This window comes from Cyprinus carpio, chromosome B21, assembly GCF_018340385.1.
Source record: "Cyprinus carpio isolate SPL01 chromosome B21, ASM1834038v1, whole genome shotgun sequence".
NCBI classification, from domain to species: domain Eukaryota; kingdom Metazoa; phylum Chordata; class Actinopteri; order Cypriniformes; family Cyprinidae; genus Cyprinus; species Cyprinus carpio.
The window spans coordinates 1,407,570-1,427,275 of record NC_056617.1 but is presented as its reverse complement, the minus strand read 5'-3'; the positions used below and the strand labels follow the sequence as shown (position 1 = coordinate 1,427,275).

The following is a 19,706-nucleotide window of genomic DNA, read 5'->3' as shown; positions in this document are numbered from 1 at the left end:
AAAGGAAAAATAACAAATTAATATTTAAATAAAACAAATATTTCAAGGGAGAAAAAAAACATTTAAATAAATGTAAATAAATAAAAACATCTCAAAGTACTATAAAATAAAAAAAATAAAAAAAATAAGCACAGCTCAAAGTTACAATATCACATTTCAGCATCTCCAGATATCCAAAAAATATATTTTTTGCAACCTCACGAACCAGATAATTTACAAATGTCTTTATAAAACTATAAAATAACCTTATTTAATTCATAATAACAATATTTCAAGGGAGAAAAAATAGTTAATAAAATTAAATGACTAAAAGCATGTCAAAATACACCTGCATTACATGATCCAAACAATCCCGAAATCCAGATCATTTACAAATGCTTCCCGAACTTTATAAAAGTCCATTTTTTAAATTCATCTTATTTAATGTCATGATATCTTTGTGGTTTTTTAGGGCTCTAAAGCGTTCTCCATAGTACTTGATGTCAAACGTTTAATCAAAGGTTCCACCTGTTTTTGTGTTCAGTTATTTATCAGGTCAAACCAAGGAGACGAGGAGACCACGAAAGTCAACTACTTGACGTTTATCGGGACTCCTGTCCAGGCGACGAACATGAACGACTTCAAACGGGTGCGTAAAGACCGTTCACCAGCACTACTAACCTCCCTTCAGTCATGTTCAGTGTTGGGGCGAGCTACTAATCAGATGACCTTTTACAGTAACTAGTAAAGTAACACATCACTTTCACATTGAGAAGGAATCCAGTTACTTTGTTTCCCGTGTCTTGACTGATTGACAGCTCTGGTGTTGCCATGGTGACAGAAATCAGGATTAAGTGTGTGGACAGGATCGTACTGTAGTATTTACTGTATTTATTCATATCACCTGCACAAACACAGATTCAATATTCCTCATAATGCATAAAAACAGTCACATGCAGACTCAGAATATTATACAAACCTGCAATAGTTAAATAAGACAAATATGATATATGTATTTAATCCCATTTTATTAACCAAAGTCTTTGCTACTGACCTTTGATGATCCAGTTCAACCATACTAATAAGCAAAAACGACAGGTTTTATTTTTGTTAGTGTTGAACTTTCTTCTCCTGTGTTTTATTCTTCATGTGATTTGTTTGCGTGGCGCCCTCTACTGTTCATTTCCTTCAGCATGAGGCGTATTCACTTCACTTTTGGTGTGAAATGGCTTTTACATTTATAAAAGAAGAGCTTTTTATATTAAAAACAAACAAGCAAACCCTGCCCAGATTTAAAAAGCAACTCAAATTTAACGCAACTCATTACTTTCCATAAAAACTTACTTTTTTAGGGAGCAATGCAATATTGTAATGCGTTACTTTTAAAAGTAACTTTCCCCAACACAGGATTTCCTGCTGGATATTTTATTATTCCACATGATGGAAATTAAACGTGGTGCACTTTTTAACGTGTGTGTGTGTGTGTGTGTGTGTGAAACACAGGTTGTGGGTAAGAAGGGAGAAAGTCACTGAAGAGGAAAAGACAACACGACATATTGCATCAATCTCTCCATGGGCGTCTCTCTCCGCCAACATGACTGGGCAACATCACCACCAACACACACACACACTGCCGAGCGCCGGATCTGTCCCTCAGCTCGCCTTCAGACGAGAGAGAGAGCGAGAGAAGACACCGCTTTGTCTCAGTGAGGCCCTGGATCAGCTGTTTTTATCTGAAACCCTCCTGAAATGTTCCTGTAAATAAAGTCGATCCTTTTCCAAAGGCACGTGGCTACTGTTGTTTATCAAGCATTGAGACTGCTGATATTTTGGATTCAATACAAAATGAATTAATCTCAATGCATATTTTTTTTTGTTAATAATGTTGGGTTTTGTTGTGAAAAGCATGCTGCTGTTCCTGATCCGGCCGCTGGGTGGCAGCAGACGCCACGCAATCTGCGCGTCCCCGTGAGAGGCGCTCGCGATTAAAAACCAAACTAAAATCAGTGACAGGTTTAAGGAGAGATCCGTTTAAAAACCATCGCATGCATTTGGAATATTATCTTTATCATATAATTCAAAACAAACACGAAATGGGGACTATTTATAATCATTAAAACTAAAATGATTATTATTTTTAAATCATTTCAGTGGTGTGTTTTCATTAAAGATTAAATATCTTGCAATTACCGCGCATTTAAAGACATTTTTAACATTGCGTTTCAAGTAAATAATAAACTACAACATTTGGGAAAATATAGCTAGATGTTGTTTATGAACTACAAAGGCACACGTGTTTTAAATCAGCGTTTCTGCTAAATATTTTAAATATTAAGCATTAAATATCTAATGAATTTGACTAGCCTATGTTATTTTTAATTTCTATTTGTAGATAATTATTGTTAAATGATTAACACGGAACACTAGACCATATTCTAAAATAATAATAGCCTAAAAACAATAACGAAATTTGAATTAGGTCAATGGAGAAGTTTAATCGATCGAAACACGCTTTTAGTTCAGATTTGGTTATTTTTAAATGATTTGTGCAAAAATGCTCCTCTTATCAAGAACACGTAAATTATTTTTTAATTCTAATTTAATTCTGTATCATTTTAGGGTTCATTTATGAATATTTCTCAGGCGTTTTTTATGATAGGGATCGTTTTCTTTATTAAATTACACCAAATAACATTTCTGATTCTGTTTAAAACATCCATAATGCTTTAAAACGCGCATATAAAGCATTATAAAAATAAAATAGCCTATATTCAGTAGTCTTTTTTATTTATTTAAGCTATTAAGCAACGACACGTTTCATAATTGCAACAAAAATAATAGGCTTCAGTTAATAATGAACAGCATGCATTATTTTTTGTTAAACGTTCAGGAAAAAAAAAACGATTTAGCTATTCATTTTTATACAAGGTCGATTTGTAGCATCAATTTTGCGTTTTAATTTCATTCTCTATGATTAAAGCATGCAAGTATTTTAATCCGTGTGTTAGAAATGTATTAAAAACGTCCAGTTCAGCACATTGATGTTCACAGACCTCACCACATCTGAGCTTCGTTTCTCTGTATAATAAACTCTGAGCTGAAATGTAGTTATTTTGATCTGCAGTGTTGTGTAAAAGAGTATTTTTTACTGGAAGGTAGCTCAATAAATACAGCCACAAAAAACACATAAAGCCAAAGCACACTTAAATCCACACCACACTCGAGTCGATACCATACAAAAAGTTTTGCTTTAAAAAGCTTTTTGGGAGTTCGGATAAAATCTCACTTCAAGCTGACAGATATATCAGAGAAACAGGTGTCGTGTGAAATCGCACAGTCTGTCTAAATAGTGAATAATTGCTCGACACACACTAAAAAGAGAAGGAATAGACGGCGCAGCATCGGCCCGCCGTGTTTAAACCAATCAGAAACGTCAATCATTTTTTTGCGCGCCAAAGACTGGCGGGAAATTCTAATTGAAGGTAAACAAAATGATGGCGCGGCGGTTTATAAGGTTTGAAGTTACATACATATCTTAATTTATATAATACACATACATATAAATATGATTCTTGTTGAAACAATGTAAAGTTTTATGCGTTCTGAAGAAAATGTGAGTAGTGCTTTCACCTGTAACGTAACAATACAAAACAATAATGGTCTTAATGTTTTGTGTTGAATTAGCGCAAAATCAATAATGGTTTTATTATAGTAATTAGACTAAGGATTTAGTAACCATGAAGGATGATCAGTGTAGCAAATCCAAGGTTAATTTGTGGTTACCATGAATATCTATATAAACCGTGTGTTTTAGGGTTTATTTGGTTAATAAAACCGTGGTTAATTTTCGTGAAGTTAGCGAAGGCGTTCTAAATGCATGTCGCTAAACAGTTAATGAGTTCTGAGTGTTTTATGGTTTCTGTGGGTGTTCTGAGCGGATTTCAACACGTTGCTAACGTGTTTCAAGGTGTTCTGAGTGTTTTACTGCGTTGCTAAAAGGTTGTTGTGGTGTTTTGAGTGTTATAATTTTGTGGGTTGCATGTTTTTAAATCTTTTTTTAAACAGTTGCTGAGTCCTGCGTGGTTTTGTTAAACGGTTTCTACGGTGTTTTGATTGAATTTCAACACATTATTGAAGTGTTGCGAGGTGTTCTCGTTTCAGCACGTTGCTAAACCGTTGCTGTGGTGTTTTAAATAGTTTGAGGGCGTTGCTATGGGGTTCTGAGGGGGGTTTACGGCGTTGCTAGGGCGTTCTGAGGGGGGTTTACGGCATTGCCATGGCGTTCTGAGTGGTTTCAGTGCATTGCTGCAGGCGCTGCTGTGTTTTGGATGGGTGCCAGGGCATTGCTATGCAGTTGCTGGGTTTTCTGAAAGGTTTCTAGAGCGTTGTTAGGTGGTTGCTGATGAGCCCATGTGAAATTTGTAAATGTGAAATTATTAGGGCTGCAAAACAATTAATCGCATTCAAAATAAAAGTTCAACATACTATATGTGTGTAAACGGTGTGTTTCTTTAATAAATACATGCATATGTGTATATATATATATATATATATATTATATATATTATATATATATATATTACCACAGTACACACACGGTATGTAAACAAACATTTATTTTGAATGTGGTTTAATTGCGAATAATCATTTTGCAGCCCTACTATTTATATTGTGATTTTTACTTTCTCTCGTTCCCCGGTCGCTGACCTCATCTTTCAGCACGCCATCTTGCCGTGTCAGGAGAGAGTCTCTACACATCTCCCGTCCATTCATCACTTAAAAATACATGGCAGACATGAGGCTCCATCTCTCTGTGCCGTGGTGTGTCCATGTTTCTGTCAGGCGCTGATCTCTGGTTGGCTGCCGTCTCTCAGCTTGGCACATTGTTCAGAAACACCACCTCCCCTCGAGTTCCTCCTCGATGGCACTGACGCTGGCCTACGTTTGGCAAGGCGCTAGCTGAATGTGTGCCGCCTTTTGTTGCCCAGAGAACAGGCTGATCCTGGCACAGAGTCGCTCTCCTTTCACAACCCTCCTCCCCACGATGCCCCGGAGTCATCTGGCATCATTCCACCAGACATCAGACCGCGTGCCCCCGCATGAGCTGGAATACTGGAGCGCACTGTGCCTGTGTGTTCTGCTCTCAACCAGCACTGCTGGTGTACTGCATGCTACTAATCATTTCAAACAATAGCAGTATGTTATGTCTCGACCTTTGGCTGATCAAATAATGAATTAAGGAGAAATTATACTAAAATTTGAATTGATATATCAAATAATGAATTAAGAATAAATAATACTAAAATTTAAATAGGAAGTCAAATGTATTGCATTGTGGAATGCATTTTTTTTTTTTGCAGTGTATGCACCCAATATTTATTTATTTTTTTTAAATATGCATGACGATAATAATTTTTAACAGTAGTATGCTACTCTGTTGTCACATTATGACCTCGTTGCACTGATTGTGTAAAGCAGTGAGCAATGTATTTTGCATTTGCCATCCTTTTTTTTTTAAATGTCTCAATCTTTGGCAGTCTGATCAAATAATGAGTGAAGGAGATGTTAAAAATGTGCATTGATATTCTTTGTCTGTAATGGAAAAGTCGAATGCATTGCATTGTGGGATGCAGTGTTTATTTATTTTGCACTGTTTGCTCTGAATGCATTTTTTTTTAAATAACAGGTATAGTTGTATTAATTAAATAGCTTAATTAAACTAACACTTTCAAAATAAACACACAAATCTCTCTTTCTGTAATGCAATGAGCATTTTGCATTTTTCATCCTTTTTGTAAAAATGCCTCAAACATTCAATTGCATGTATGTCGATACACACATTCTCAGAGCAGACCGTGATGTCTCTGTCGGTGAGATCTAATGTTATTTTTGCTGTTGTGCATTTTCACAGGCCGTGGTCAGCTGGAAGGACGGCGTTCCTGATTTCTGCTGGAACGCTCCGGAGGGTCTCCGTGAGTCTCAGGTGCTCATTACGGCTCGCAGCAGGTGTCCGCTCATTTCACCCGCGTCCGCTGATCTCAGTTCAGCCTCGTGCGCTCGTTCTGACGAGGTCGTGTGTCCCGCGTCTCTGCCTGACCTCACAAACACGCCGTCATCATGCGAAGCAGAAGTTTTGCAGAAAGCCAGATGTCTGACAGCATGCTCTTATCATGTACGTTTGCACATTTCTCTCGTTTCTTTGTTTGCGTGTTCGTGACGGGGGTGTTGATGTAACGTAAACTCTGTTTGTATTTATATTCACACGAGATATTCGTTTCACAGAAAAACAAGCAGTTTTTTGATCACATGAGTTTTACAGTGTGTGAGATGAATTTGATCAGATGAGCCGCTCGCTCGGTCGATGTAGCCTGTGTTTTTATGTGGTGTGTAAAGTGCAGTGCAATGCATTTTGGGAAAATCTGAAGATGGCTTGCGATTGGCTTAGGATTTTATGAGCTCAAATCATTGGTAATTTTACCAAACATACATGCAGAATGTAAGATAACGCTTTTATAATGCATAAAATATATCAATATCATGTAGTATATTAATGCTAAAACTATGCATTTAACCGCAGTTATACACAACTTGTGACAGCCACATTTTTGAAAATGTCCTCACAAATATAAAGCGTTTCTGCAGGTCTTAAAAATTGAACAAAAAAAAAAATCATTTCAAGAAAATGCATTGCAAAAAATGTATATCTTCCTCAATATTTTTCTTTATTTTGCAGTACAGATATCTAAACATCCATAAATAAACATTAGCTTGAGATTCAAAATCTGTTTATCTTTCAGTCAGTGAATTAGTCATTTAGTCGTTCGTTCTTTCATTATTGTGTTTGTAGTGTAATACGTCTCATCTTCGGTGGTCAGCTGTGCTTTTAAATCTGTTCTTGTGACGTCTGGAATGAACTGGGTCTCATGTTGAGCGTTGCTTGTGTCTAGTGAAGTGGAAGAGGACAGAAGATGTCATTTTAAACTAGTGGATGTGAGATCTGTGATATGAGCGGCGTGTGTTATTAAGGCTGTCAGCGCTGGCATATGGCAGACGCTTCGACGCTGAGCTTTTGTGTGTCTTTCATATGGATTCTGTGCGCTCTCTTCACATATGTTACAGACACATCACACCTGAACCAAACACTCAGACGAGAGCCTGACAAACAGGAAAAATACACATTGAGGTTTTTAAAATGTTAGTCAAGGTTAAAACACTCATGTAATACTCAATTGAAAGCTAATTCTTTAATTGAATAGTCCACCTGAAACCTGGTAAGTGTCTTTGGATAAAAGCATCTGCTAAATGAATAAATGTAAATAAAAAGGCATTATTAACTTATTACTTATGAAGGCCCAAATCTGAAGACTTTAAAAATTAATGTATAAATGTATAACAATAGGAAATAAAGGATTATTTTAACTATTTCGATTCAGTTTAGTCCTGAATTTATTTTTCTATTGCTTTTGCCCTTTTATTTTGTGTATTTATTTAAACTTCATTTATTTTTGCATTTATTCCTGCATGTATTTAGATCTATTTGCATATTAAGTCTGTAATTTGCTTAATATTTAGAAATGGATATTGATTATAACAGATATAAAATATTACAAAACATACAAACAGATGGATATGAACTATTACTGTTTATACAAACTCTGATATAGAAGAATATCCTTGTTGGTCTTCTACATATGTTTAAGGCGCTTTCAAGCTCAAAAAATATATAAAAACACCATGTGTTATAAAAATGGTTCGTATAAAACCTGCAGCATATTCCAAGACTTTGGACAAATGATTTACGTTATATGTAAGAAACTAAAACAACCCACAGAAACAGAATTTAAGTTGTAATTCACGTCGTTTGATGTTCTTTAGCTGTGTTTTAATGAAGAAAGTACAGGTTGGAAACAACATGATGCTCCAGAAAAAATTTTGATATAAAAACACGCAAAAAGTCAACCTTACACAAAAAATCTCTCTATATTTTACAAAAATACTCTCATATTCTCTCTCACGAGTTTTGTTTTTTTGTTCTGGAAACTAGAAGGTTATTTAGTGAAAGATTCTCTCATGTGGAGAGACATTTAGGTCACAAAAAAAAAAAAAAAAATCTTTGTCGTGCTTGCAGGACCGTTCATCCCAGCTGTAGTGTGTGTGTGTGCAGAAGATCAGGACCCCCGCGGCACAGAAATTGCCATGTCATAATTTATGACTTAAAAAGCATTAATGTTTCAGCATGCAGCGAGAGGCGGCGCATTCTGTTTGAGGCAATCATTTCCTTAGTGAATGATTTATGTGTGTCATATCAAAGTTTTATAGGATAAACAGTAACATCAACACTGTGCCACAGACCTGCAGGAATACAGCCTTCCAACTTTCACATCCAAACGCTGCTCGCGTTACAGAAAAACAGAGTTTAGCACCAAGACTCGATGGAGAATCGAACACACACACACACACACACACACACACACACACACACACACACACACACACACACACCGTGGGAATATAAGCGAACTTCTGATTCATTTCTATGTGATCTTTGAAAGTGCATTGCTTGTGTCTTTGAACAGGTGCAAAACTCCAGTTGCATTTGTAAAAAAGATATAGTAAGATATTATAAGACAAAACACTACAAACTAAATCAAACTTAGAAAAAAATATTGCAAACTTTTAATGGCTGCGGTAAAGTGGCATTCTAAACGGTAAATTACCCTAGGTTGAAAATTTTGATTTCAAAATTACACTGTAAATTTAAGAATAAATTGGCTTCGGAGTAAATATTGCAAACTTTTTGCCTCAGAAAAAATTATGTTTAGTACATTCAAGTTTTCATAAATTGGCTTCGGAGAAAACCAGGGGAGTAACTTGATTTTTGCGCAACCCTTAAATTTTAATAGATTAAGGTTTTTTTTTTTTTTGTTGTTTTTGAGCACATAAAGTTTGCATAGATTTTGCAAGTAACTCTACATTGAGAACAGGCGTACAGTAATATAATCAAAACAAAAAATCCATCAAAAAAAAAAATAAAACAACACACCACACTACATTGTACATTTCATTTTATACATAAAAAAAATGCATGAACACTTCATACTACTGTGTATTGTGCATGTTATTTTTGACAGACATCAATTTTGTAATATTCACATGATGTGGTTTTGAAAACAGGTGGATCATAAGGTAGGCAAGTATCATTGAAGTGATTGTCTATGAGTGTGTTATGTGGAGGATTTTAGTTCTAATATTTCCACTGACAGCCAGCCAGTAATCATAACGTAAGGGGGAACTGTGTTTGATTTTGGGGTAATTATAAAACATGGTGAAGACATTTGAAATGCTTTTTTGCGTAGTTATAATGTACTCACACTTTCATAGCTTAAATAAATGATGTTACTCATGATTGGCTTGTCAAAAAATGTTACATTCAGCTGTCGCAAATTTGCTGATCCTGTTGTAAATAATAGTGAAAAATCACTTTTTTATTTTTATCCAATTTATTTTACCATTAATTTTGTTAGTGCTGATCTTAAAGTCTTAAATTAGAATTTTAAATGTTAAATAGAAACCCTGCTGTATTCATGAGAATCAAGCCATATTTCTTATTTGTGAGTTTTTCTTCTTTTTGTCTAACCTGCTTTCATTTTTGTCAGTAACATTTTATAATAAGGTTTATTTAATGCATTAGCTTTTGCAACATGAATGTTTTTATAGCATTTATAAATCTTTGTTAATATTAGTTAATACAATTGTTTGTTCGTGTTGGTTTACAGTGCATCAAAATGATTGATTTTAACAATGCGTTGCAGACGTTACCTAAGATTAAATGAGGTAAGTGTTGTTCACGGTTAGTTTAACTAACAAGACCTTATTATAAAGTGTTGGTTTTTGTGTATGTGTGATTGAATATCTCTCACAGACATAGTTTTCCTAAACATTTCACTCATCAAATCATCAATTGAAGCTCGAGATCTGACTCCGATATGATGCCAGGCCTCTTTCTCTCTCCTTAATCGTGCATTCATTCTCCTTTTCGAAAAAAAAGATTTGAAAACCCCCCTTTGCTTTACAGTCTCTCTGCTAATCGTGCATTGAAGCTCGAGATCTGACTCCGATATGATGCCAGGCCTCTGTGTGGTCGTTTAAGAGCAGGAATCAAATTGATTTTATAAGATTTCCCCCCTTTGCTAAACAAATGTAATTTTGAATGAATAATGCATCTTCCCTAAAGGCGTCCAAATATTTAAAAGCATGTGAGGGAAAAAAAAAGAGCACAAAGCATTTACGTGACACCGGAAATAAAAAAAACCTTACAAAGCACACAGCACAAAGCATTTACGTGACACCGGAAATTGGCATGGCATCCATCGACAGGCACAGACGCCAGCGCACACAGGGGTATCAGTGTGGTGCGTTATGGGTAGACGTCTGCAGGGGGCATCTTACAAAGGATTCTGGGATCTCAGACACACACAGAGAGGACACTACACTCGTTACAGCTCGTTAAAGAGCTTACCGTGATTCTTTTAACACTGCGAGTCTGAGAGCGTGGTTTTGTTGAATATCTGTCTGGCGGATTATTGCTAATATTTTATTGCCGGAGCGAGGATCCCGCTGATTCTTGAGCTCATGGAGCTGATTGATTGAGTGCGGATTTAAACAGATGCTAAGCTTTACCTGTGCTAAATGGGTTTAATAATATTAAAGTGTTCTTGTTCTGAATTGTAAAAAACCCAAAAACATTAAGGTCACTGTTGTTATTGTTAACTAAAACTTCAAAATAGTTGTTAATTGAAATGAAGTGTGTGTGTGTGTGTAGAGATATATACAAAAATTTGGAATGTTGCCTTGGCACCTAATTAAAATAGAATTTAAGTTGGAGAATTATTTAAAAGAAAACTGAAATAAATTAAAGATAAATGTAAAAAAAATAAAAAAAAAGAAGAAAAAATAAACAAAATTACCAAAATTTGAAATAAAACTGAATAGAAATATTAAAAAAGAAAAATAAGGGAAAAAGAACGAATGTAAAACTAAAAATTAAAATGACTGAAACCAAAAATAGAAAATATAAAAAAAAAAAAAAATGAAAAAAGAGCAAAAGTTAAACTGAAAATGACTGAACTTGAAAATATAAAAAAAATACAAATTTATTAGTATATAAATAATACTAAAATATTGAAAAAAATGTTTTATATCTGATTTAAAAATTCATGCATCTCAGGGTTCGAGGAAAAAAGGTACATTTTGTCATGATTTACTCACCATCCGTATTCCGTACAATAAAAGTCAATGGGGTCCAATGTTGTTTAGACCCCAAAATTCCCCAAAATTACTACTTTTGTCCTCAAAAGCAGCCATTTATGTTTGGAACGACTTAATGTCGAGTGAATGATGAGAGTAAAATATGTGATGAACAAGCACGTTGATAGATGCTCAACATTCTGTTTTTCCAGCAAGAAGAAGAAAACCTCGGTTGCTGAACTGTTTATTTTGTGATAATGGCTGACGGACTGACTCTACATTGTCTCTGACATACATTGCAGCAGTGATTTTAGAAATGCGTTTCATATGCGACTTCATAAAAGATCCAGTTTTCTTTGTTTCCAGAAGAAAGGCAAAAATGAACGTTTTCCTCTGATCCGGGGAGCGAGGGGAGCAAATATCTGATTAACATTCAGCCGTACTTTATCTAAGCAGAATACATCATCACGTACCCACAATGCATTCTCTCCCGTTCTACAGTTCAATCTGCGTCCACATTCAATCTGAATCCAAATCAGCTTCCTGTGTTTATTCCTGACAATTAAGAGCACAGCGGATCTGGAAAAATGCATTCTCTCCCGTTCAAAACATCCAACCTGCGTCCACACCCAACAATTAAACAAAACCAGCATCGCTGTGTTTATTCCTGACAATTAAGAGCACAGCGGATCTGAAAACAAACATTAAATCCATAAAAACTCACAACAACTGAAAGTAAGATTAAATCCATAAAGATTGTCAACAACTAACAGAAGCAAAACATGTTTTATTAGACTGCCCTTCTTTAAAAAATTCTACAAAAATGTTTTCATACAAAGTAAAAAAAAGGCCTTAAAGGGGTCATTTGATGCTGCTAAAAAGAACATTATTTGGTGTAATGAAATGTGTTTAAGCGGTGTAAGGTTAAAAAACACATTATTTTCCACATACTGTACATTATTGTTTTCATCCTCTATTGCCCCCTCACTTCTTGATCCTCCGCGATTATCAGACTCGTGTCTCACCGATTTCACAAGCGAGGTGTGCTGCGTGTGATTGGCCAGCTATCCAGCGCTTTGTGGTTGACAAATGCCTAAGTCCCCTCCCCCCTTAGAGTTGTAGCAGACTTCTCTTCACAGGAAACACCAGCGTCGATCTACATGTGGCAGGCGGCAACAACAATACTACAACAGAATCTAAGGGCCCTACCAGCGCGTTGTGGAACATTTGGGCAGGGCTTTTGCAAACCTTTCCCGACATACTGACAAGCGAGTGGGTGGCGTGTTGAACGACCGTTTCGGGGTATGGACAGTCTGGACTGCTATAAATAAGATCTTCTCTTGACCAGATGAAGTTCTTTGCAACCTTCACCGGATCTTCTTTATTTCACTCAACTTAAAAAGCTGCTCCTGGGTAAATATTAGAATTTTTATTAAATATCAGAACCCCTAAAAAAAAAAAAAAAAAAAAAAAAGCCCATCCAACATAAATAAAATAAATTCGTAACATGAAAACTACTTATTGGGGCAGGTAGTTACCATAGGTTTCCCTTACATTTGTTAACTGGCATTCGTACATGACTACTTACATATAAAGATTTAGAAAATTGCTATTTTTTTTTTGTATACCTGAAAATATTATATAATTATATAAATTATTAATATTGTGTTAAATATTAAAAAGTTGAATCTGTTACTAATATTTCATGGATTTTTTTTTTGTATACCTGAAAATATTGTATAATTAGTTGACTACTGTTACGAATAGTGTCACATGATCTTTTTGATGTACCCAAAAATATTTGTATAATTGTCCCAATCAGTTTATTGTTATGGTGTGAAATGATAAATAAAAAAAACAGTTTTAGTGTCAATGTTATGGTGTGAAAAAAAAAATAAAAAAAAAAACATAAAGTATCAAAAAAATAAAAAAAAAAAAAAAAAAGGATGAAAAATGTTCCAAATACTGTTTTAATTTCAACGATTTACATAACACAAGTTTGTAACTTTTCCACACAACATGTTACTTTCTGTTCTTTTTGTATGTATTAATTAATAAAGCAACCAAGCAAGATGTAGCTTTAACATCTGGATACTGGTTAAGTGTCCATTCACATTCTCTATGATTCTGACCTTGAAATCGTAGGGTGAGCATCAAATAATACTTATTATGTAAAAATTAGGGATTAACAAATACTTATCAACCTTGGATGAAATGCATGATATTTTGTGAGAAATTCTGACATGCTTGAGCAAAACAAACACATTATATTTTAATAAAAAACCAAAAGCATTAAAAAACGTTACAAAAGAGACTTCTGACAATGCTTTGACAATTATATACATTATACTTTGGAATCACACCCAGGATTAGTAAGGTGGTTAAATGATTAAATAGGTGGCATGCTGTGTACATAAGGACTTTCATGGAGGTTGTGGTGTGTTTCAGGAAGTTCCTCCTTACATGAGTCATGTGTCTGTGGTATACCGTAAATGACTGCGTGCTGTGAGTGATTCGCTGCATTAGGTCATGAAGACCAAACATTCTGTCTGCGCTCAAATCGTCCGGTCCCGCAGTTATTGTTAATGCGTAAGTCGGCGCACCTGGTCGGTAATTGCACAAGGAGAAATAGGGGTAAGAGAGAAACAGGCCTGCCAGCGACGAACCCCCCCGCGCAACACCACAGTTTTACAACACACCAACAAAGTTTGTAAACTTTTCCACACAACATTTAATTTCCTAAAAATTTTCAAATACCAAATAATGTCAAAGAACTTTACATAAACAAGTTTGTAAACTTTTCCACACAACATGTTATTTTCTGTCTCTTGTTGTATTATTTCACAAATAAAAAAACACACAGAGAATAAAACAAAACATCTGGATAATGTTTGCATTTTCACTCTCTAGCTATGATTCTGACCTTGAAATCAGGGTGAGGCATCAAATAATGTCACAGATGTGAAAATAGACGGAGAATTAAACAAATAGCTGTAACCTGGCTCAGATCAAAAACAGATAAATCATGTTTTGGTGGGGATTTCTGAGGCTTCAACTTAGGAATTGTCATTGAAATGCAAAATTGCAATGAAAATGCATTGATATTTTTTTGGATAAGAAATTGCTATACCTTGCTAGACTCAAAACACGGGGTCACTAAAGAAGAATCAGCTACATTGGACTGGAGCAAGAATACCGTGCTGGATTATATGATGCATAGCTGTGTTGTTTGAGACAGCAGGTTTGTCACATGCGTGATTTCGGGACAGGTCTCTCCCCCGTCAGCATGAGGTATGTTGTCTGCGCCGGTAGGCAATTAACTGCAGTGCCAGGAGTGTACTTTCGCTATTTGCTAATGTCCCAAAAATCTGTCGTCTCCTATCTCCCGCGTAGGTTGTGTTTATGGCATTAGTGCGGTATCACATGGGCTCCCTTGTACTTCACAAGGAGGAATGGGTAATTATATAACATGCTCAATCTACTAAACCACGTACCCTTCATAGGCACACACACACACATACAGACCACACACCCACTTGTACATTAATCACCCCAAACACACACACGCTGCTGTGCCGGATAATTAAATCCTCACCCCTGTGCCTCTACTTTTCTCTCTCACTTCTGTTGTCGCTCGCACCGAAAAGGGATGCCTACCCAAATATGGGGTCATACAGGGCAGGTCAATTGAGATTGGTATCGGGTCTTTTCCAAGAGTCGTGTCCATGTGTGATAATTATTGAAGTTGAGCGCCTTTATGGTCCTTGATTTGGAACAATTACACACATACGTGTGCATTCTATATTGAAAGGGACATCTGTTTAGACAATTTATACAGAGCGATTGTCACATGCCAGTTGAACGGGGAATTTAGTACGCCAGAACATGGAACGCATAACATTGTTAATCTTAAATATTATGAAAGGATCTTTTCACGTTGGATCTTTTCGGAGGGCAAAGAAAGGGCACAAGAATGAGCACCACTTTATGTAAAACAGACTATGATGACAGGGGATGTAACTCGTAATACTCAAAACTATTCAAAAGTGCATCGGACTGGATCTATACTTTCCAAAAAAAAATACATATTAGCTTGGCAGGTCTACCATCTATGGCGGGAGGGACATTGCCTTATTTAGTGTGATCCCCGACTTTACTTTGTATTAATTTTGTTATTTCCGAGAAAACAAAATATTCAGACGTTTCGGCCACAAGGCCGCTAATGACCTCTCACGTCTTTACAAAGCAGCTTTATTATTACAGATTAGGGTTTGTCAAATGCTTGCTAGTGCAATGCTGTAATTTAAAGGGTTACTCCACCCTCAAAATCAACAAAATCTTGTCATGAATCACGTAGGTCCCATGTTGTTCCAAACTGTTATAAAAATGCTCGTTGTTCTCGCAACACTTTCACTTTAGGATGAAAACGGGCAGGCTAATTGAGACTGCCCATAGACGGCAAAATAAATATACCTTCATGGTCCTTTAAGCAAGCATTGACAAAGCAGCGCAGACAAACTACGATCTGCACTAGAAGGAGAAAACAAAACCCGTTAACGTTATGAAAGTCATGAAATACTTTTGTACACAAATAACGACTTTAGCAATTCTCTACTCTGTGTCGCTCCAAATAGTATATCGTAGCTATTTTGGCATAGATGCAGGCTATGTACGCTCAACTGGTCTGCGGAACCTGCAATTATAACCCATTTTTCGTGTATTTACTATTATTATCTGAAAAGGTCACTCATGCATTAAAAATGATAGAATAATGTTACAGCTCTAGGAACTACAAAAAGTGTTGTCAATGCTCAGATTATTTCCCAAGAGTTTACATCTTTATGCTGAGTTCCTGTTTTTTAATAGTCAAACAATGCTACAATGACAAATTTCTTCAGCAAATCGCAAGCGGTCCCCAAGCGTATTTTAAATCCCATGATAAACATGCAACAAATCTTGTGTTCTCTATAGGTTGTCTGCAATGCACAATATATGCGGTGTTTAACAGATAATTAGGAAATCTGCAAGCTAAACCAGTCAATATACCGGACGCATCTCATCATATACCTGTATATGAAGGGGTTATATAAAGTTAATGAAAGTCTGAGATGTTAGTGTTGATGTGATAGCAAACACAGGAACTTAGTGCAGGGTGATCAGCGAGACACACAGAGCTCTCTCTCTCTCTCTCTCTCTCTCTCTCTCTTTTTCTCGCTGTTTCAAGGCTGTAGGCCATGCAGAAATGCTCTTCTGTTATCACTCATGCTTTCTGTGCTCACTGATGTCTCTGCTCTCGTGTGTGTGTGTGTGTATGAACGGACGTCTCTCTCTCTCTTTCTCTCTCTCTCTCTGCAGATCGAGGTCATCGCTCAGCCCTGATCTCACTGACCTTTCAAATAAACTAGATTATTTGGGAGATTGAGTTTTGTGATTATGAATTAATATCACAGCTCAGCCAATACTTCTATTCATATGTCCAGAAACCTACACAGAAACCCACATACACAGCGAACATCCTGTGGGTGATTTATACACAGAACACACCCTACATAGACAGCCCCCTTCTTAGGGAACATCCTGTGGGTGATTTATACACAGAACACAAATACTGGGTGAAATAGTCTTTTTAATTGGATTGAACTATTTTATCGATAACTTTGGTTTTATAATTATTATATTGAATGCAATACAAGTCACTTTGAATAAAATGCATAAATGTAAATGTTTATCATTTCTGTTTTTGATTTTGCAGAGAGATGTTTACGGTCATCAGCGAGGAACGAGACGGATCCACCTGCAGAAAAACAGTGATCTTTCAAGGCAAGATGGTTCATGACTGGGAACAAACATGGGCAGAAGTTTTACATTCATACTTTAAATTCAAAATCCAAAATATAAACCCAAAAACTCAAATTACAAAACACAAATCATAGACTTTGTTTTTAAGAAGATAAGCAGCGCAAAAAAAACAAATGTGTTTCAGCTTCGTCCAGCAAGGGTTATCAATTAAAACTAAAACCATTAAAAAAATAGATTAAAAAAATTTTAATACTTGAAATACCGATATAAAATATTTGTTTTATTGAAATATAAATATTAAAAATATATATATTTCAGCTCATTTCTCAGCCTTTAGTTTAACTTACTACTTAAAGTACACAAATAACTAAAACTAAACAAAATGAGGAAACTATATTGACATAAAAAATAAGTTAAACATATTCACAGTACAAATCTTTGATATTACAAGAGCTACATTGCGCCTTTTACGGTCATGGTTCATTTTTAGATGTTCAAGTCATCATTTAGCTATAGAAACCGGCAGATGCAGTAATACACCAGTGACCGAGATAATGAATTATTGTAAGTGAACATCAGATATTTCTGTGATAGAAGATGAGAAGCATTTCTTGTGTGATTGCTCTTTGTATGTGCATAAGAAATATTGATGTGATCTTGTTCTTGTTGGTGATGTCTGTATTGATGTGTCAAATGTTTGTGATTCAGAGTATGCATGGAGATTGGCTTTGTGTATATGTCTCTCTCTCTCTCTCGCTCTCTTGCTCTCTTTCATGGAGTGAAGAAAATAGTATCTGCTATGTCATTGTGATCTTGTGGAACTATGGGCTGAGAGGCCATATATTCCTGAAAATGAAACTGAATGAATATAAAAAATGATAATAAAAATTACCAAAGTGAAAGTCAAATAAAATCTAGTTAGCAAAACTACAAAAGTATTTCAAGAATACTAAAATAACATTGGGATCCAGTCGAAGGCTGGCGTTGTCTGCTTATTGGCCGTTTTCTTTGGAAGGTGGGGCTTACTCTTCTAGAGTTGCCATATTTGGGCGTTCCTCTTTCTCTCTTTCATTATAATAGCAGTGTTCTGTCTCAGCTATATAGAGTCTCTGTTTTCACTTAAAGCACACTGAGTATTGAATGAAGCATCTGTCTGTCTGTCTTTCATGTTGTAGACAGCTGCAGAGATGATGCTACTACAGTCTGCCAGATTCAGAGACTGTAAGAGGAACAAACCCACCGCTGGGACTGTGTGTGTATGTGTGTGTGTGTGTGTGGATACACACATTTACATTTAATTCTTTTCCCCTCTACTCTTGGTAACTACAGATCCGAGAGCTCTTCACATCGTGTTTCTCTCCTCATTCTCTCTCTCTGTGTACCGCAGGGACTCGTGCCATGCTGTGTTGGGTGGCACCCATGTGCCCTCGTCTGCTGACTCCTACACTTCCATTGTGAGATTTATGCTAAATATGCATATCTTAATTGCATTATTCAAAATAATTAGCTAATATATTTTTGCATAATGACAAGGTAAGCAAATAGTGTCTCTGTGCTCTGTGTGCTGTGGCTGGGAAACTTTGCAAAATTAATAGACTCCCAAAATTACTAATTACCTCGTTTTTCCCAGCGTTTCAGAGAGGACTCGTTTCCTCCCAAGTGCTGCAGCTAAATATCTTCACACTGTGTGTGTGTGTGTGTGTGTGTGTCAGTGATTTATCTACAGCCTGTGTGTATATAATACATTATAATATAAATGCATTCTTTCATAATGCCCTATAATACACTTTATAATCAGGGTTGTGTTTTCTTAAATCATTGTAAACACAGTTATAAAATATAATGTACCTATTTTTGGCTACACCTTTATATAGTATAACGCATTATAACATAAATGGCATATTTACTCTTTCATTATAGTGAATTATAATGCATTAGTGCATTTAAGGTGCCAATTTTTGGCTACACATAGTATTTCATAAAATGCTTTATACTCTTTAAACAATGAATATGTTAGTATTATAATGCATTATAACTGTTATAATGCACCTGCTCCACCCTTATATAGTATAATTCATTATAATACAAAAATATCATTTGTAATTTGTTTTATGAAATGCATTATGATTCATTATACTTTTTAGCTCTGTAAGCATAGATATTTAAGTATTTTAATGCACTATAACGTATTACACATACCTGTTTTTGACTATACCTTTACATAGTATAATGCACTGAATCATTATAAATCATGACTATGTAAGGATTATAGTGCATTATAACTGTTATAACTTCTTTTTTGGTTACACCTTTATGCGGTATAATACATCAGAACATATGATAAATACCCATTTTTTTTTCTTTTTTTATTTCAAGAAATGCATTATACTCTTTTACCATGAATATGTAAGTATTATAATGCATTATTACATGCACCTATTTTTAGCTACAAATTTATATAGTATAATGCATTATAATGTCATAAATAAAAAAAAATGTTTAATGAAATGCATTATAATGCATTATACTCAATAGCTTGATAACCATAAATATGTAGGTATTATAATACATTATAACTGTTATAACATGTTTTGATTACATCTTTACATAGTATAATGCATTATAACAAAACAAATAGCATTTTTATTATAATATATCATTAAAATGCATTTGTTAACTCT

At 35.3% G+C, this 19,706-nt stretch overlaps 1 protein-coding gene across 1 annotated transcript in view; it reads left to right on the top strand.

Annotated features, from left to right (window-relative positions):
- Window positions 1-1,766, top strand: part of LOC109070062 (thioredoxin-like 1) — an 8,300-nt gene extending 6,534 nt beyond the window's left edge. Inside the window, exons 7-8 of the mRNA XM_019086661.1 lie at window positions 524-628; window positions 1,483-1,766. Coding sequence (XP_018942206.1) covers window positions 524-628; window positions 1,483-1,512 — 135 coding nt within the window. The 3' untranslated portion in view covers window positions 1,513-1,766. The remainder of the gene's footprint in view (window positions 1-523; window positions 629-1,482) is intronic.
- The last annotated feature ends 17,940 nt before the right edge of the window (window positions 1,767-19,706 follow it).